Source organism: Pithys albifrons, chromosome 1, assembly GCF_047495875.1.
Source record: "Pithys albifrons albifrons isolate INPA30051 chromosome 1, PitAlb_v1, whole genome shotgun sequence".
Taxonomy (NCBI): domain Eukaryota; kingdom Metazoa; phylum Chordata; class Aves; order Passeriformes; family Thamnophilidae; genus Pithys; species Pithys albifrons.
This window is the reverse complement of record NC_092458.1, coordinates 9,506,250-9,524,197: the sequence shown is the minus strand read 5'-3', so window position 1 is coordinate 9,524,197 and position 17,948 is coordinate 9,506,250. Positions and strand designations below refer to the sequence as shown.

At 41.9% G+C, this 17,948-nt stretch overlaps 1 protein-coding gene across 6 annotated transcripts in view; it reads right to left on the bottom strand.

Moving 5' to 3' along the window:
- Positions 1-15,167, bottom strand: part of AP1S2 (adaptor related protein complex 1 subunit sigma 2) — a 30,170-nt gene extending 15,003 nt beyond the window's left edge. For 5 of the 6 annotated variants that reach the window (XR_011698036.1, XR_011698043.1, XR_011698063.1 and 2 more), the window contains exons 1-4: positions 14,851-15,167; positions 13,696-13,874; positions 7,812-7,920; positions 6,780-6,917 (exon numbers count right to left, since the gene is read on the bottom strand). Coding sequence is in view for 3 of the 6 variants with exons in the window: in XM_071557811.1 (XP_071413912.1) it covers positions 6,780-6,917; positions 7,812-7,920; positions 13,696-13,874 (426 nt within the window). In the remaining 3 variants the exon portion in view is untranslated. Of the gene's footprint in view, positions 1-6,779; positions 6,918-7,811; positions 7,921-13,695; positions 13,875-14,555; positions 14,723-14,850 lie in introns of those variants that run through there. The other variant, XM_071557899.1, reaches the window with a different exon arrangement.
- Positions 15,168-17,948: the final 2,781 nt, after the last annotated feature.

Sequence of the window (17,948 nt, the reverse complement as noted above, 5' to 3'; positions counted from 1 at the left end):
CAGAGAGCACCTAATTTTGAAGATAAGATACTCCTTACTGTCAAGCAGCCTTCTGCAATTGTTCACTGAATTTACTGTGTTTGTTGGCGAGAAGCACATAACTAAACTCCTGAAAACAGCTGTGGCATATGCAGCAGTGCTGAAATTTTCATTCCATCACCCTGACATAGTGCTGCGACTGCCAACAACAGAAGAGCATCTCTGGAGAGGAATCTATCAAATCACTGCACAGATAATAAATACAACCTCAATAAAATTCTAATCCATGAAGAGTTTGGTGTGCTGTTAATATACCCTCAACAGTTCCACAAGAATTGCTTATATCAATGAACAATCAAATTCACAGGTAGGTTTGTGGATTGATCAGTATTGGAATTTACATCAGAGAGGGTACTGCACAGTTATGAGACAGCAAGGTCTTAATTTACGAAAATTTGCCTTACTTTTAATTAAAATTTTCTAACGTTTCAATTTGCAAAGCTCAATGAACGCATATTTGACATTTATATGAAAGACTCCTTCCTCAGCTTGTCGAGTCTTATGAACTTCTAATTTTGGTTTCTTTTGATTTCTTTAATGTAACAGGATTAATCACATCTTACATGTATACACACTTAAAACAGTCTAGAAAAATGAGAACATTATGGAGACAGATTAAGTAAAATTGTATTTATAAAGGTCTGAAGAAAAGCTTCTCAGGTGAAAAGTAAACTGCTTTCTATCATTTTCAATTCATAAAGACAAGGATAGATTAAGGTTTGACAACATGTTTCTGCAAAGACAACTGGATTTCTAAAGCATTTAGAATCACATGGTAAGTCATAGATGTCATGACACATCCAGAAAAGCAAAAAACTTCACAAAGAACATTGAGATACTGAACTGAGTTTTTTCAAAAAGAATCAAACGACTCCTATACAAATCAGCAAAATACTCAAGTTACCAGGAATAAAAAAAAAACCAACAACAAAAAGCAGAGAGAGAATAAGAAGGGGCTGAAGCATGATAAAGTAACTTCCTGGATACTCAATGCCACTTTTTAAAAAAATACTGAAATTTAGAAAAGTTAACTTGCCTTCCCCAATTACTATTTGGGAAAAAGGGGAAAAAACCCCAACACTCATTTCCTGCAATAATTCCTATTGTTTTAAACAAGAAGAGTATGATTTGGTGAGGTATTTGCAGGAAAGCCTACTCCACAGTGCAAGGAGGAAAGTTCAAAAACATCTATTAAAAATATGGAAACACTTTGGATATCAAGGTTTACAGAGCTATCTGCTATTAAATTTACAGCTAGTTGCCACAGAGGTTTGTTGCTCAGAGCTGAAAGCAGCACTCCAGGTGGGGTCTCATTAAGGCAGAGCAGTGGGGCAGAATCACCTCTCCTGACCTGCTGGCCATGCTGCTTTGGATGGACACAGTTGGCTTTCTGGGCTGTGAGTGGACATTGCTGGTTCATGTCCAGACTCTCATCCACCACCACGCCCAAGTCCTTCTCAGCTGCTCTTGATCTGTTCATCTCCCACCTTGTACTGATACCATGGATTGCCCCAACCCAGGTACAACACCAGCATGTGCTCTTGTTGAACCTTGTGAGGTTCCCATGGGTCCACTTCTCCAGCTTGTTCAGGTCCCTCTGGATGGCATCCTGTCCTTCAGCTGTGTCTACCACACCACTCAGCTTGTGTCACTTACAAACTTATCGAGGGTGTACTCAATCCTTCTATGTCATTAATGAAGATATTAAATAACACTGGTCCCATTATGGACCCCTGAGGAATCGGCCTTGTCGCTGATGTTCATCCGGACACCAATCCACTGAGCACCACCCTCCGGATGTAACTGTCCAACCATTTCCTTATCCACTCAATGGTACACCCATCAAATTCATCTCTCAGATTTAGAGAGAATGATGTTATGAGGAACGATGTTCAGATTTATGACATCTGTAGCCCCTCCCTTGCCCACTGATGAGTCATTCCTCCGACAGAGGGCCCTGGGATGGTCAGGGAAGGCATGCCCTTGGTAAAGCCATGCTGGCTGTCCCAAATCACCTTCCTGTTCTCCAGGTGCTTTACAATAGCTTCTAGAAAGATCTGTTCCATGATTTTCTCAGGCACATAGGTAAGGCTGACAGGTCAGTAGTTCCCAGAGTCCTCCTTTCTACCCTTTTTAAAGACAGCTACAAAGCTTCCCTTTTTCCAGTCACCTGAGGCTACACCTGACTATCATGACTTTGTGAGTATCATGGAGAGTGGCAAACAATCTAACAGGACTGTAACCTCTTTCTTGCTATATATACAACATCCTTCAGAGACTGAACTCTGAAATACATTTGACAAAAGCATCAGCTATCAAAACACTACAACTTGCTCTTCTCTGAGTTGGGAGGGACTCCACAAAGGTCATAGCTATTCCCTAACCCTTAAATAATGAACTAAGAACATATCCATTTCTTGTTCATGGTAATTCTCAAAAGTCCCTATTTATATATTCTAAAACGTTACTGTAGATCATTAACTGTGCTTAAAATCAAGCACACACAAGTCTTAAGAACTGCAGTGACAAACTGACAACCACACTGACTGCCTGAAACTCAGCCAGAAGTTACACATGAAGGGCAGATGGCAATCAAGGCAGTCACATCCTCATTATAACATTCTACAATTCATTCTTATTTCACACTAAGAGGGACACAGGCATAGCCAAGGCCAACAATGTAATGTCACTGCCAACTTAGGGAGAAAGTCTATCTAAGAGATAACATTAAGTGAAGACTGAATTAATTGCATTAACTATGTTAAGTTTCTCAGGCAACTAGTAAGAAACAGGTGCTTACAAAGGCTGTTTCCCAAAGCAGACAAAAATCCCTTATACTCCCACCACTGCAGGCTTAACTATCAGAGATTTTCTTTTGTCACTGCTAATACCAACATTCCTTTATTTTATCTCATCTCAAGCACAGCCCAATACCTACTATTATGCATACCTTCAAACATATAATTTCCAATCAGCACCGTTTGATCTCCAAGAAGAAAATCTTCATGGCATATGCAGGAAATCCACCAAATTTTCATTGATGTTCATTCTAAACCCAAAAGCTTAAATCTACAGAGCAACCCTAAGCATCTACAGTGCAAGTCAACCAACATGAACACTTTAAGCACTCTTCTGGATATGGGATGAGACAAAGAAACAGCAAAGAAAATAAGGTTGATAGCCTATCTCATTCCTCCTTTGGAAGGACCAGTAAATACTGCCTGAGGCAAAAACACAAGAGCCTAAAAACATTCACATAGCTTTTAGATCTCTGATCACTACCAACACAATGATGGAAACAAGTGTAATTTGTTGACACACCCATTGGCCTTTTTATCATGAGACCTCTAAAGATGTATATGTATTTTAAGTATTTAGATGTTCTGTAATCAACTACTAAAAAAGTAGATAAACATCCCACAGAAGAATACCAGCAGGTAAAAATGGGGTATTTTCCAAAACACTTCTATGAAATTTACACAGGATGATCAACAAAAAGAATTTTTACTGCAAGCCAATGTTTAGAAATGTTTTCATACTTCAAATGAAGATGAGCAACTCTGTATAGACTTACTTTAAATTATATACATGATTGCTAGTTGTAGGTATGAGAATTATTAACTCCTTGATTTTAGTGTTTTAGACTTTTGACAGAAATAAATCAAATCTCCTCTTTTGCACAGAACATCTATCAGCAGTAGTTTCATGTCTTAAAAAAATTTATCACAAAATCATACATTGGATTATCTTTTAGCTGTTCCACATGCACACCTGTGTGTGTATAAATATATATATGTATAAACATATATACACGTGTATATAGATATACACAGACACACACACTCCTTATGCAACAACATTCTGCATCTGCCAATTTTCTGCTCTCAGTATAAGTGAATTGTTCACACAAGCAAAAACCACCTTTTCAGCAGTGGTTGCCTTTGTAATGATTAGTTAAATATTTAAAATTTCTGTAGCAAACAAGATACAAAATTATCAAAGACATGTAACAGCATTCTTTTTAAAAGTAGCATTTCTAGAAATAGAGTTACAAGGAAGTATGGAAGCACTGGAGTAACTTGCTTTTACCATGCATTGATGACTCTAAGTTATCAGGTGCTAGTAGATAAGGGGAAAGGGGTAGAGAATGAATATTTGAACTGAGGACATTATTGAAGAGCTGACAAGAATGTGAAGGTGGGAAATGCTTAAAAACTTGTGTGTTTCAGTCACACAAACACCAGCAGTTTGCAAGTGGACCACAGGGCACCAAGACCTTAATGACAAACTGAAGTAGGTGCTCAGACACAGAAGTGCATCCTGGAAAACGGCCACAGAGAAAGTAAATAGCCAGGGCTATTAAGAACTAATTCACTACTCAGCAATTTGTACCTCTGCATATTTTCTTTTAACATCACACAAGCAGGCCACTTAATGTATTTGTAATGATTTTCCTTTGTATAAGTATTCTATACAGCTCTTCACCTTTAAGGTACTTCATACATTAATGTATGTATCATTACTAATTAATAATGTTGTGTATTCAACACTGATTAATATATGTATTTGGCAGTATGAGCATTCAGGGCCAAATAAGTCACTTTGCACATAATTAAAATCTGACATGGTCAAAAACAAACCCATGACAACCCTGTTAGAAACGCATTTTGCATTTGGAATCACACCATGTTTCATTCTGATAGTTCTGAAGTATTCTGGGAAGCAGATATTAACTGAAAGGACCAGAAAGATGTGACAAACTGTTATTTTTTAACAACTCGCTTCATCAAATTCTGCAGGCACATAGCAGATACAAAAACAAACTTCTGCAGAAAGAGTCCAAATTTATTGGAAACTCAATATCAATATGAACCCAGACTTTTACAGGGTTTATAAATTAAAAATCAGTAGTTTTATAATTGATCAATAGTCAATATAATATAACTAAGAATGAAAAACATAGAAGTCCAACATAGGACTGCAGTGATGCTGTACATTCCAATTTTAAAAAAATTATTTAATAAACCTTGACAACAGAAAACCTCCCAGAGATGGGGAAATCAGGGTAAAGCTATCAGGGCAGGGGAAAAGTCTCACATTGAAAAATTGATATTTCCTTTTACATAAAGTTTCTAACTTGAAGCTATATTAATATTAAATTATATTCTCTGTAAAAAGAGAATGTTAGTTGCTTGGAGAGAAAATCGGTAATGAATTCCCAGAAGTAGAATGCACTTTTGCATTAGAAGAACTCTATGAAAATGGTGAAAATAAAATTCAAAACCAGTAAGAATAAGAAAGAATACAGTAATTCTACCTGGTGTATAATTAAATGCATTTTCAGGAGACAGACTGGAATATATAACTAATCTGTTATATCTGTTTTCATATAAAGAGCAGAAGATTTTAAGACAATAAACAGATTATTTTTCCCCTCTTTGCAAACTGCAACAGGACTTTTGGTTAAGATAATTCCTCTTAAGAGTAAAGAAGGGCTTAAAAAATTGAATCAGAACACAAGAAGTAAATAAGTGCATATATTTCCTTTCCAGAAAAATAGGCCAGATAATCCATGTGCAGTGGCTGACCTTGTCCAAGACACTCACCAGCTGTTGACAGACAAGAACTTTAATGTGCAGTGGACCTGACTGTACTGAAAGGATTACAAACTGGAAGGGCAAAGAACATTTCCCCATCCTATTAATTTGCCCAACAAAAGATTACCAAGTGAAACACAGAATGCTTGTAAGAGAATTAAGCAATTAACTCATAGAGCAAAACAACAAATTGAAGGTTCAAACTGGGGAGCAGGGTGGGAACAGAACAGCTCAGATCTGTATAGAATCTGAGCAGTGAACCTCAGTACATGGAAAGAAATTAAGGCTCATCATGTCTATTAAACCATATGTTCCACTGACTTGTACACAAGGCTGATGATTTCCCCAGTACACGAGTATTTTGTGACTTAGATTTAGATATTCAAGAAACTTAACACTGACCAAAATGCAGTAAGAAAAACAATCAAACAAAAAACAAACACAAAACAACCAGCATAGGATGAAGAATCAATACTAAGTTACTCCATACCATTGAACTCCTTCACACAAGAAGCTTTTTTAAAAATGGAAGAGAAGTAATCTTTCTTTTTCAACAGCAGTAATAAAAAACAAAAGCATTCAAAGTGAATAAACAATGCTCTTATACTTTATTCTGGGTATTTCTATGGCACTACTATTACTGCTTTGTCAACTTAGAAATGCTCCAGAGTAAGCAAACTATAGCAGAAAAGCAGGTCTAAGAACTAATAAGAACTATACCTGAATGAGTCTCAAAGGAGAGAGTCTACCTTCTGGATTTCAGCAATGAAACAGTAAAGAAGTGGACATGCATCAGATTTGAACAGAAAAACTGATGATTAATTAATAAAAAGAAGAAATGAAAGACACACAAACAACACTTATTTAAACCAGCATGAACTACAATTACCTAGGTATAAACATAAAATATCCACTTGCATTTACCAGCAGAACACAAAGTCACAGGGGGTTAAAACATACACGTGCCAAACAAAACGAAAACAGCAGATTAACGTCACCCTATTGCAAAATTAGGACAACTAACTGGACACTACATGCTAAGCATGCCAAACAGTACCTTCTACAAGCTTAGAGAAACAGGAGCTTTTTTGAGTCACAGCCTACCGTGCTGACACTTTGGCCAGAGAAGCTGAATTTGCTTACCTCCTGCAAAAGATCTGCTTGTTCAATGGCTTTAAGAACATTTTTCTTGGAAGTCTCCTGAACTTCCCCTCCTAAAAGGAACTCATCCAGAATGAAATAGGCTTTTTCAAAATTGAAGATGATATCAAGTTCACATACCTAAAAGGAACATCAAGCATTATTGCAAAGTGGGAGGATATTCTCGGTTGAGGTACATCCTCTCACAAAAAACTTAACTTGCTCACAGCTTCATCAAACTTCACCAAATCATTAGCTAAGGCTATAACCTCGTAAGAAATGGGGTGACAAAAATCAGTCCTTGGAAGAAAAAGAGAAAAGGAAAAACAATATTTTGCTTGAGTTAAAAACAGTTACAGCAACCTCTGAAAAACACTTTCATTGTTAAATGCACAACCATCTGTACAACGCTGCTCTTCGTAAAGGAAGACAGTATCCCTATAAAAGTTCTCTTCTTGCCTGCAGTATCTAAAGATCTTACAGAAAAACGTAAAAACACAATAATCTGAAATTTCTTATTCATCCTGTGCATTCTGTAGTCGGAAGGACTAGGAAGGCAGAAGACTGAGCAGCAGTTTTTCTATGAGTGCCAATGCACAGTACTACAGTTTTTCATGTTTGCTGTCTGGGTAAGCAGACATCTGTCTTGCCTTTCCTCACCATTCCTGCTACTTCACAACCAACTGCCTCCTTTGGAAGCAGATGTAAGAAGTGCTCACACACTAGAGCAGTGCCAGGGAGAAGGAAAACTGGGTGTCTTAACAGAAAGCTAAGATGTTATCTGACCTCAAGTGAAATTACTATGAAATTAAATAAATACAGGCAATTAACAACAGATTAATAACAATTCTTTTGTTTTTTGAATTTTTTAATTTAGTTTTGTATTTTAACAGTTATATAGGCAACCATCAGTTTAGCTTGGTCAAGCAAGCCACATAAAATGCATTATAGATGTACCTTTCCAACAGCTAGTTGGTTTTGTAAAAGTACTGTGGGCATAAAACAAAACTACAACATGTAAAGAAACTCACTCACACTGCCAAAATACTTGTCAAGAAGTTCTACATAGCGATGAATTATTTCCAGAGTTATTAGTTCGTTGTCCTGATCTTCAATAGCACAGCAGAAATAGAGACTTGCATATCTGTAATAACAAAACAATCCTGATTTGAGCACAGGAGCATGAGCAAAATGAACACACTTGAGCTATAGCACATTCTCAGTTGTCCTTCATGCTCAAGTTTAGCATATTGTTACTCTAAATCGACAGCCAAGCAAGTCACAAAATCACAGAATATGCCAAGTTGGAAAGGACCCAGAAGGATCATCAAGACCAACTCCTGGCCCGGCACAGAACCATTCCCAAGAGACACCACATGCCCAAGTGTATTGTCCAAACACTTCTTGAACTCTGCCAGGCTTGGGGCTGTGACCACTGCCCTGGGGAGCCTGTGCCAGTGCCCAACCTCTTTCTAACAACCAGCCTAAACCTCCTACCAAGGAATGGCTGAACGAGCAGAGGACACACACATGTACAAAAGAGTTCTGTGCCCTTGAGTCCTGCATGACTTCAGTCTTCACCATCCTTTAAGTGATGGAATTAAATTAGCCAAAGAAGTGGTTAGAAAAGAAAATATATTTGATTTTCTTATCTCCTGGCAGAGTTCTGAGGTGAGATATTTTCTCTGCTATCTGTAACATCCAAACACCAGTAAACTAATCACCAGATTCAATCTTAAATTTTTATCACAGAAGCTACACAGAGATATTAAAAACTACAGAAAATGTCTTGAAAAAGACAAATCGAATTAGCACTTAGGATTCGGTCCTTATAGAGAATTTAATAAATTGAAAAACTTCAAAACCAACACTGTCATATAGCCCAATTACTATTAAGTCAACAACTCATTCTCTACCGAACCTTCTGGCATCAGACTAATGAGGGGCCATCAAAGAGTTTCCAGCAATCCACTTCCATCTTGGAAGATGGAATTCTTAAATTCAGATACAACAGAGTTCCACTGTAACAAAAAGACCATTCAATTCCACGGTGCTCTACCATACACTTTGTCAAGTCATATTTTAAAAAGCTGATAATAAAAAAACCAGGAATGAAAGCTGAAAGCCCCATTTAGCCTTTTCTGAAGTGCCCAAACCATATGCTGTTCAGTCACATATGGCACAAAACAGACTTCAAGTACCACCCGTTGTAACTGCTAATTTACATGAATCAGGAACAGCTTTTGTTTGCCTCTTTAGAGGGGACAACTGGCCACATTAAGCACTCTGAGGAGCCAGCCCTACTGAAAAAGAAGTCGTTCAGATGTGAATACCAACTTTAAGGTGTGTATTTGCTTCTCATACAGAGAAATCCACGCAGCCTTTAAACATCACATATATTTGATGCAAACCCCCAGAGAAACTGTCTAGAGTTTTTTGGTAGAAGTCCTGCAAAAAAACGCTCAGGGGTATGTTCAAATTTGTCTCCCTGACACTTATCCAGTACTATTTGTAGTCCTGAAAGTGTTCCCCCCTTCTCCCACTCTGCTCTGAGTCAAATTGCCATGGCTTAATCACGAAGGATTAATAAGAACAACTTTTAAACAAGAGCTTTAAACGATTGTAAAATATTAGTGCTTATGATTTTTTTTCCATCCTATCACAAAACATGATGGGGAAAGAGACAAAAAACACCTCCACTGAAGGACTTTACATTTTCGTTCCCTCACTCTTTTATCTCTTCACCGCGGGGACTTGTCAACTCATCATAAGTCCTATCTGAGCACAGTTCCTTTAATTTTACACTATTGTGTTTGTGCCTCGCTAATTGTTCAAGGACATTTACAGTCACTGTAGCAGTTTGCAAGACTCAATCTGTGTAAGAAATCTAAACTATTTTAAAGAGTACTGGAAAGTGATACTATAAAGAAAAACACGCTTTAAACCTACTGTGGAATTCATAAGTCAAAACTCCATGTTATCGTATTTCACTGTAATAAAAAAAGAAGAGTTTTGACACATTATTTGACATTTACACTAATCACCAGCTCTCAGGCTAAATCCATCTAAACAAAGCTTTCATCACCTTCAGATGAGCAGCACTGATTGTGATGAAGTGCAGCTAAACTGCTTCCTTACAGTGCTTAAATACAAGTTGAACCACATACCAGCCGACCTTATCAAACCAAATTTGACTCAGATATTTTAAGTTTATCCACATGGGACAGACCTTTTGTGCTTTCCTATTCCTTAAGAGTCACAGAATTATTTTATTAAAAAAAAAGGGAGGGGTGAGGAGGAAGTGGGAGACTAACATAAAATACTTTCCCAGAAAGGGGTCTGCTCTCAGTGTCCTCATTTAAAAGAGAACACAACATACTTTCCAAGGACTGTATTTGGCAGCTACTGAGTGGACTACACATTCAAGCTCTGCCAACTGCAGTTCTGAAGAAATAATACTAAGAAACAAAAACTACCCAGTGGGTATCAACACAAAATGGAGGATTGGGTATCTATTACTATATGCTGAGAATACTTTTCTATGTATTTTTTAAGTAGCAACCATGACTAATGGATCACTACTCAACAAAAGAAAACAAATGCAGATCTAATAAGCCTAAATGGCAAATAGCAGAAGAGTATAAACAAGTCAGGCATCATGGCAAAGGGCATGACCATTCTACAGAGGAATGTGTCACACTCAAATTCTCAGAGGCACGAGTTTACTGTAATTTTTTTCCCCTGCAGGCCAGGGCTTCAGAAAAAAAGTGCCCACTTATAATCTAGAGCAGACATGGGAAGTTTTGCCAAGTGTAGATGTTTACATGGAGAGTGTCCACACAAAGATAAGTAGATTACTGTACTCAGGCTGTAAAAGATTTCTGCTCCAAAGGAGCAGATTCTTCATAATGAGCCTGTCAGAGACCCGTCTTTCATATGCATCCAGTGAAAAGGCAAATCCTGATAGTGAAGTACACACATGCAAGCTAATACAGAGCAGTCTGTAAGAAACATTGCACTTATGGGGGGCTTTAATCTGACTAGATAATATTAGCAGAATCTTCAGACTCAACTCACCTGCCTACCCTCAGTTAGGAAAATATTTTATGACAAATACCCTGCACTTGTCAGAAAGAGGACCAAAAACCAGAGACACTAAAAGCAGCTATTTTTTTCCCAGCAAGTCACTTCAAACCTCTTATGATTCTTGAAGTTAGAAGTGCATATCCTGTTTTTTGATCTTCTTTTTTAATCAGCCAGAAAAACTCTCTACCAAACCAGCTATAGAATATGTAAAACCCAATTCAAGAACCATGACAAAAGCAGGGCAGCTTTCCATCTTGTTTAGTAGTGCTGAAGAAAAAAAGATTAAGAAGGCAATGACTGAGCCTATGTTGCAACTGTTACCAATGCCACATGTATGAAACCAAGGAAAAATTGTGTCACATATCAAGATGGATTTTAAGTTCTATTTTATTGAAGATTCATTCAGAAAATATCCTATAAAAATGAAATGCTATGGATCTAAGGAGGCTAATCAAAATAGTTCAGCTGTCTTAATAGGTGTTAAGTACCATAAGGAAGCTAAAGCTACTGCCTTGTCCAGTTCATTTATTTCCAGACTGGAGTTCATTCCAGTCTTGCAAAAAGGTCCAATGATGAGACCCTTGAGTAACACTTCTAATAATGCCAACCATTCCTTGAGTCACAATACCTATGCTAATTCTCCTACATGTGGACAATAAATAGTCTAAAAGCATAAACGGCACATAAATTTCAGCAACTTAAGACTTGTAAGAGCAATGTGCACATGCAACATGTACAACAGCATTATGCACATACTTTTATAGCTTATACTGAGAAACATTTGCACCAGCAGGTTCAGAGCCTTCCCAGCAACACATCAGACATAAACAGATCTTGGCAGAGATGCTCAAGAGCAGGTTGGGAGCACCTTTTGCAATTTCACAAAGCCCACAAAGTTTCTGCAGGTGTGTCTCCACCCACCTTTACAGCTACAAAAAAAATCATCCTTTTCAAAGAAATCACACTAGTTGGTACTCATCATCTTTAGTTATGGTGTGATGATTGGAAGAAGTCCCACAAATGTAAAAGCTGATACAGTATACAGGAATTTAAACTTATCACCTCTTACACCTAGTCCCCTTCTGATGTATTAGTAAAAAAAAGAAAAAGAAAAAAAAAGTAAAGCAAGATTTGAGATGTTCATTAGCTTGGTATAAACTCATCTTTAGCAATTTTTTAGGCTCCCTGTGCCAGATTGGTCTGCAGACAGTGAAACAAGCCACTGCAGTCAGCTGTGCACACCAGCAGTCCAGCAGACAGACTGCAGTCTGTGTCCAGCCAAAGATGGTCTAAATACATCTCACAGCAAATTTCTCCATTCTCCTTCACTGCAGGACCCACAACGTGCTGCTGAGATGCAAGAACACCACAACTTCCAGCAACCAAGCAGTCCTTCTGCACCAGCTCTGTAGACACAAAAGGACATGGCAAGTAGTCCTTAACACCAATAAAAAGGGAGGGAAAACAGTTATGTAGAATTATCTGCAGAACAGCTACTGCTGTTCAAGACCGGGCAAGGAAGGGAACACACTGCCCGAGCAAGGAAGGGAACACTCATGCCTCATTTTTCTGATCTAGTCCCAGCGGGAAAAGCAATTCCAGGCATTTTCAGTCAAGGAAGCACACCAAGTGTTTGAATAAGCTTGTCTACATGCATGTACAAGAAGTTTTGTGAGGAAATCGAGAGGAAGAAAAACCCCCATGCATGTTCTCTTTCAGCACAGCCTCATGCATTGCACCTCCTCTTTCCTCCTCCTTGTGTTAAAGAACCACAAGCAAGCAATCTCAGACCAGCAATATTCATATGTATGATGTTACACACACCAATGTATATATGAAACCAGGAATTAAAACATTCAAACATATTTGATTCTACTCCTTCCAACTCGGAATATTCTGTGATTCTGTGATTTGTTACACTGGAAAAGAGTTAGAAACTATTCATTTCAGCTCCAGTTCTCTCTGTCCTACCTACAGAGAATACAACAGTATTTACTCTAGGACAGAGATTATCTACCATTTCAAAGAGAAAACAAGAATGCATAAACCTTCTGAAGTTTATAACTAACCAGGGAGCACAGATAAGACTTCACAGCACCAGCTTTACCTGGAAAAGATGTGGCCCACCACAACAGGAGGAGGATTACTGTTATTTGTGGAGAAAATTATGTTCACACTAATACATTGTCATGCATTCTAAAGATCAACACAAAGATGAAAAATGCTAGCAGAATACTTCTAGAAAGGTTATACAACAACTGAAAAATCAAACTGTTGCAAAGAAACTGATACAGTACTTCCACCAAAACAAATATAGCCATGATTCCCTCAATTAGGAGAAATCCTTTTTTGTGTTTATAGCAAAAGAAATAAATAAAGAAACTCAAAAAACCCAAACTAGGTACTCTGAAAAATTATTCCCTTATTTCCATGAGCCTGAAAAAGCAAGTTACATTTTTATGTGATCTACGGAGCCATTGGTTGAGGTAAACATTTATAAAATTTTTCTTTATCACTTAACTGAAATTCATAGCAATATGAAGCATGTGTGTACTGTGTCAACCTAAGCAGAGTATGCCACTCCTTATGAAAGCAGGAGAGTTCATCTCTTCAGTACAGTTCTAAATGCATGAGTGATTTTCCACACATGAATGATTCCTACTTGGTTATCAAATTAGATTCAAGAGAAAAGTCAGTCTTCTCTGTTACGGGAAATAAACAAAGAAAAAATCAAACCACTAAAACAAAACAGAAACAATCTTCATTAGTTTCCTCCTACTCATTACACTGTTTGTGATGTATGGAAATTACGAGGTTAGTGAGACAGAACAACCTTTTGTAGACAATTTTCAGGTCTCTCCATTCGAGGAAGCTGCACATTTTCGGTTTGCGGGCTAATACCGTTTGAACAAGTTCCCTTGTGATTTTCTTCTTTTCTTTGTCAGATAATGGGACATACCACTTCTGGAGTCTCAGTTTCCCCTGGCGACTAAAAAGCAACATAAACTGCATCTGTTGAATTAGAAGAAGGGGGGAGAAAAAAAGCAGCATTAATCTCAGTCTCCAAGTTTTAAAAATATATCTATGAGAAAAACAAACAGGAAGCAGGACAGACATCCAAAAACCCATTTCTATAGCACTGGTAGATGTTATACAAGATCTGGAAGTACCAATAATACAAAGGATTCCGCTGAGCAAGGTCAGTGAAGCGAAAGGCGGTAGAAAAAGCGCACACAAGTTTCAGAAGCAGATGTCAGAACCATCGGGTGGCGAGTGAATACACCCAGATTTCAGACAAGCCGTCCAGCACCGGCATGGTTGCGTTTCCAGAAAGGACAGAAAAAAACAGCACAGCAGTCTCTTCAAATACCCAAACTCATTTTCAATTCACCGGATTAGAGCCTTACAGCAGGAGCAATTTGCACTTAAGATCTTTCTGAAAAGCCTCGGAATACTTTAAAAGGCATTAAACCTCCCAGCGGAGAGTGCTACAGCACAGAAAAGCCCAGTCTTTTCCCACGTTACACAAAAGGAGGAGAGATTAAGCGCTTTCCCTGCGGTCCTATGTTCCAGGTCTCGCTTCCTCCAAAGGAGTGATGTTGCAATTATATTTTAAGAGGAACTTGGCGGGCTCTGTTTTCCAGCATCTGTATCACTAAAAGACATAGCTTTTTTTGGTCTTTTTTTTCTTGCCTTTTTTTGCCTCTTTGCTCAAAGTTGTATCGGGCTGGGGAAGTTTCCCAGGCAATGTGACAGAGACGAAATACGATGCGAAAGCCCAGCCTGGTCCCGGGTGTCAAGTGCGACCGAGCGCCAGCCGCGCCGAGCGGCGGCCGCGCCCGCAGCGCCTCCGCGGTGCCGGTGCCGGTGCGGGGGCAGCGCCCGCGGCCCCCGCGCCCCTCCCGCCACCCCCGCCGGCCACAGCACCGCCCCGGCTCGCCCTACGCGGAGCGGGAGGGGAGCCCGGCTCCGTGCGGCTTGTGCTCACCGTGCCCGTGGGGTAGCGGAGCTGAGCGGGAGAAGGAGGCAGAGGAGGCGGCGCTGCCCGGAGCGGCCGCGGCTCGGCGGGTGCTGCCGGTGCCGGCGCCGAGCGGGACTGAGGGAGGGCACGGAGGGGAGGGGCGGGAGGTGCCGGTGCCGGCGCCAAGCGGGACTGAGGGAGGGCACGGAGGGGAGGGGCGGGAGGTGCCGGTGCCGGCGCCGAGCGGGACTGAGGGAGGGCACGGAGGGGACGGGAGGTGCCGCCGGCGCGAGCGCGCGCGCGCCCCAACGGCCGCCGCTCCCCCCGCCCGCTCGGGCAGGGCGGGGGCGGGGCCATCGAGGGGGCGGGGCCGGAGGGGGCGTGGCCAGGGCGCTGCCGAACTAAACTTTACGAGCGGCCGCCGGCGGGGGGAGGGAGGGGGCGGAGCGAGCTCGAGCGTCACCCAATCGGAGAGCTTAGCGCGACGGGGGGGCGGAGCGCAGCAGGCGCTGGCCAATGGGAGGGGAAGGGTGTGGCGGAGGGCGGGGCTGGGGCAGGAGGCGGGGCCACGGACCCCAATCCGCGTGGCCCGAATTGCGATAGGCCAGCGGCCCGCGCGGCAACAGCCAACCAGGGGGCGCGCTGCAGGTAGCGGTCCGCGGGCAGCCAATGGGCAGGCGCAGCGCGGGGCCGGGGAGGTGACATCAGGCAATCAGGCGCCCGGAGACTGGGGCCCCTCCCGCGCGGCGGGGAAGGGAGGGGCGGGTGGGCCGCGCATGCGCTGAGCGGTGTTTGCTTCCAGCACGTGCGCGCCCGGGGGGGCGGGGCTGGGGGCGCCGCCCGGGAGGGGCCGGGAGGGGACGGGGCCGGGAAGGGACGGGGCCGGGGCCGGGGCCGAGAGGGGACGGGGCCAAGAGGAGACAGGGACGGGGCCGGGCCCGGGGCCAAGAGGAGACAGGGACGGGGCCGGGCCCGGGAAGGGACGGGGCTGGGAGGGGACGGGGCCAAGAGGAGACAGGGACGGGCCCGGGCCCGGGAGGGGACGGGGCCAAGAGGAGACAGGGACGGGCCCGGGAAGGAACGGGGACGGGGACGGGGACGGGCCCGGGGGTGCCATGGCTCTGTGCGACACTGACCTCCAGGTCTGGGCTTTCGCCTCATGTCACCTTGACTGCGAGCCGTAATTACATCGGCAGGAGCAGCCGCCGACATAGAGTTAACGGTGTTGCGTTTCGCTAGTGCTTTGTTTATAAAGTCATCATTCATATGTGTATCTACAGAGGCTTTCCGTGTCAAAACAGCCCCATCTGGTTGGTTGGTTGGCCGGTTTCGGGTTGTTCTGGGTTTGTTTGGTGTTAAAATTCTAACAGAGGTGGGACTGGAAAGGCACAGGCAGGTGTTGGGTGAGGGGAACAGAGCGGTGTCTCTGCGAGGCGAACTTGGAGCACCCTCTTATAAAGAGGAAAAAATGGTTCAGACCCCTAAAGCTGCATCATCGCTGCGCACCCGCCAGCACTGAAGAATCAGCAGAGCTGACCTGAGCAGGCTGATCATCGCGATAATGGTGTGAAAGGGAGCGGCAGATCCCCCGGGAAAGGGCCGCGCTCCGCCGGGAGCAGCTCCCAGCGCCCCGGGATGTGTCACGCTTTTATTGCTTTCCATTATTGACACTTGAAAAAGAAGCCCATTCTTCTGGCTACGAAACGGCTGTGGCAGCAGAAACCGGCGCTGGAACTGCTTTTCTGTAAAAATGTGCCTGGTCTGAAAGGAGAGCCAATTTTCTGGCGTTTCAAGGAATGCTGTAGCCAATTGTACTTGAGGAAAACTGCAAATATATTCTGATTTTATAGTAGAGGTTATAAATGTAAGAGAAAAGTGACATGAGGACAAGGAGACGTAAGTGAAACCAAGCTGAATGGGTAAGGCAATTGCAGTATTAGAGGTCGTGTAGGAAGTGGGAACTGCGTTGTAGGGGCTTGTTCCTGTCACATTTAATGTTTGTTGAGCAGCGGTCCCGCTCTCATCGGAACGTGCCTCCCATAAAGTGAGGAACAGATGTGTGTGGATCTCTCACCTCCCAGGGTCTGCCCTTACACCGGTGTGTTACTTTGTCCTCAGTAGCTGCCGTGCACTGCAGTTCTCCTTGTTTCCTGTGAGTTCTAAAATACCCTGTTTTTCAGAAAGCTTTCATAAACGATCTCTTTCCTAGGCTGCACTGCACTATTCTTGAATTCAGCATATCCCACTATTTTCCACGTGGGTGCACACTTCAGGGGCTTCGAGGTCTTCTATCTCATGATTTAAGACAGGAACCAACTTTCATTTTGCTTCATCTGAGCGACTTCCAGTTTATTAGCATCGTTATGGTACTGGGAGCTCCAAAATTAATTTCTGAAAGTGTCACACCAGACCTGTGTTATGATTTGTCACTTCCCAGCTCAGTGAAATATTTCTGCTTATGGATCAAACCACATATTCTGCAAACACAGTTGATTGGAATCAGATGAACTACCCAGATGGTTCAAAAAATGTCTGTGTTTTCATAGCATAAAGTCTCGAGTTCCTGTGATTTTTTTTTCAATCCTGTATCTTTTTTTGATTTTTTGTCAGATTTTTATTGCTCATTTTCAGTGTGTTTCAGCAGTGATGCAAGGGCAATTTTTCCACTATTTTTCTCCTTCCTCTCTTTTCCTTGGCTACATTTTTTCAGACTGTAATCTGGAGTGTCTTCATTAAATCTCCTGGGCAGAATCGCTCTCCTATATGCAATTTCAGGTGGTGTGATAAGGCATGTGAGACCAGTGGTATGTCAGGTGTGGTGGAAACTGTGTCCAGGCAGGTCTAACTTGGAGGAAGCTTTCAGTTTCCTCAACTTGTTCTGCCTCCTCATCCCTGCTTCAGACAGAGGGGCAACATTCTCATAATGACCCAGCTTATTTTAAGCACTTCGAAGTGTGATTCCATATCAGTTTCAGATGATCTAAATCCCGACTTCTCCCACTCCCTTGTCCCATTCCCAGCTCCATATTCCTACTTCTTTTCCTGTGCTGGCACTTTACTGGAGCTCACATTGCCAACAAGGCTGGTTTCGGCTGTACAGGTGTCCTGTGTCCAGAGGCAGTGAC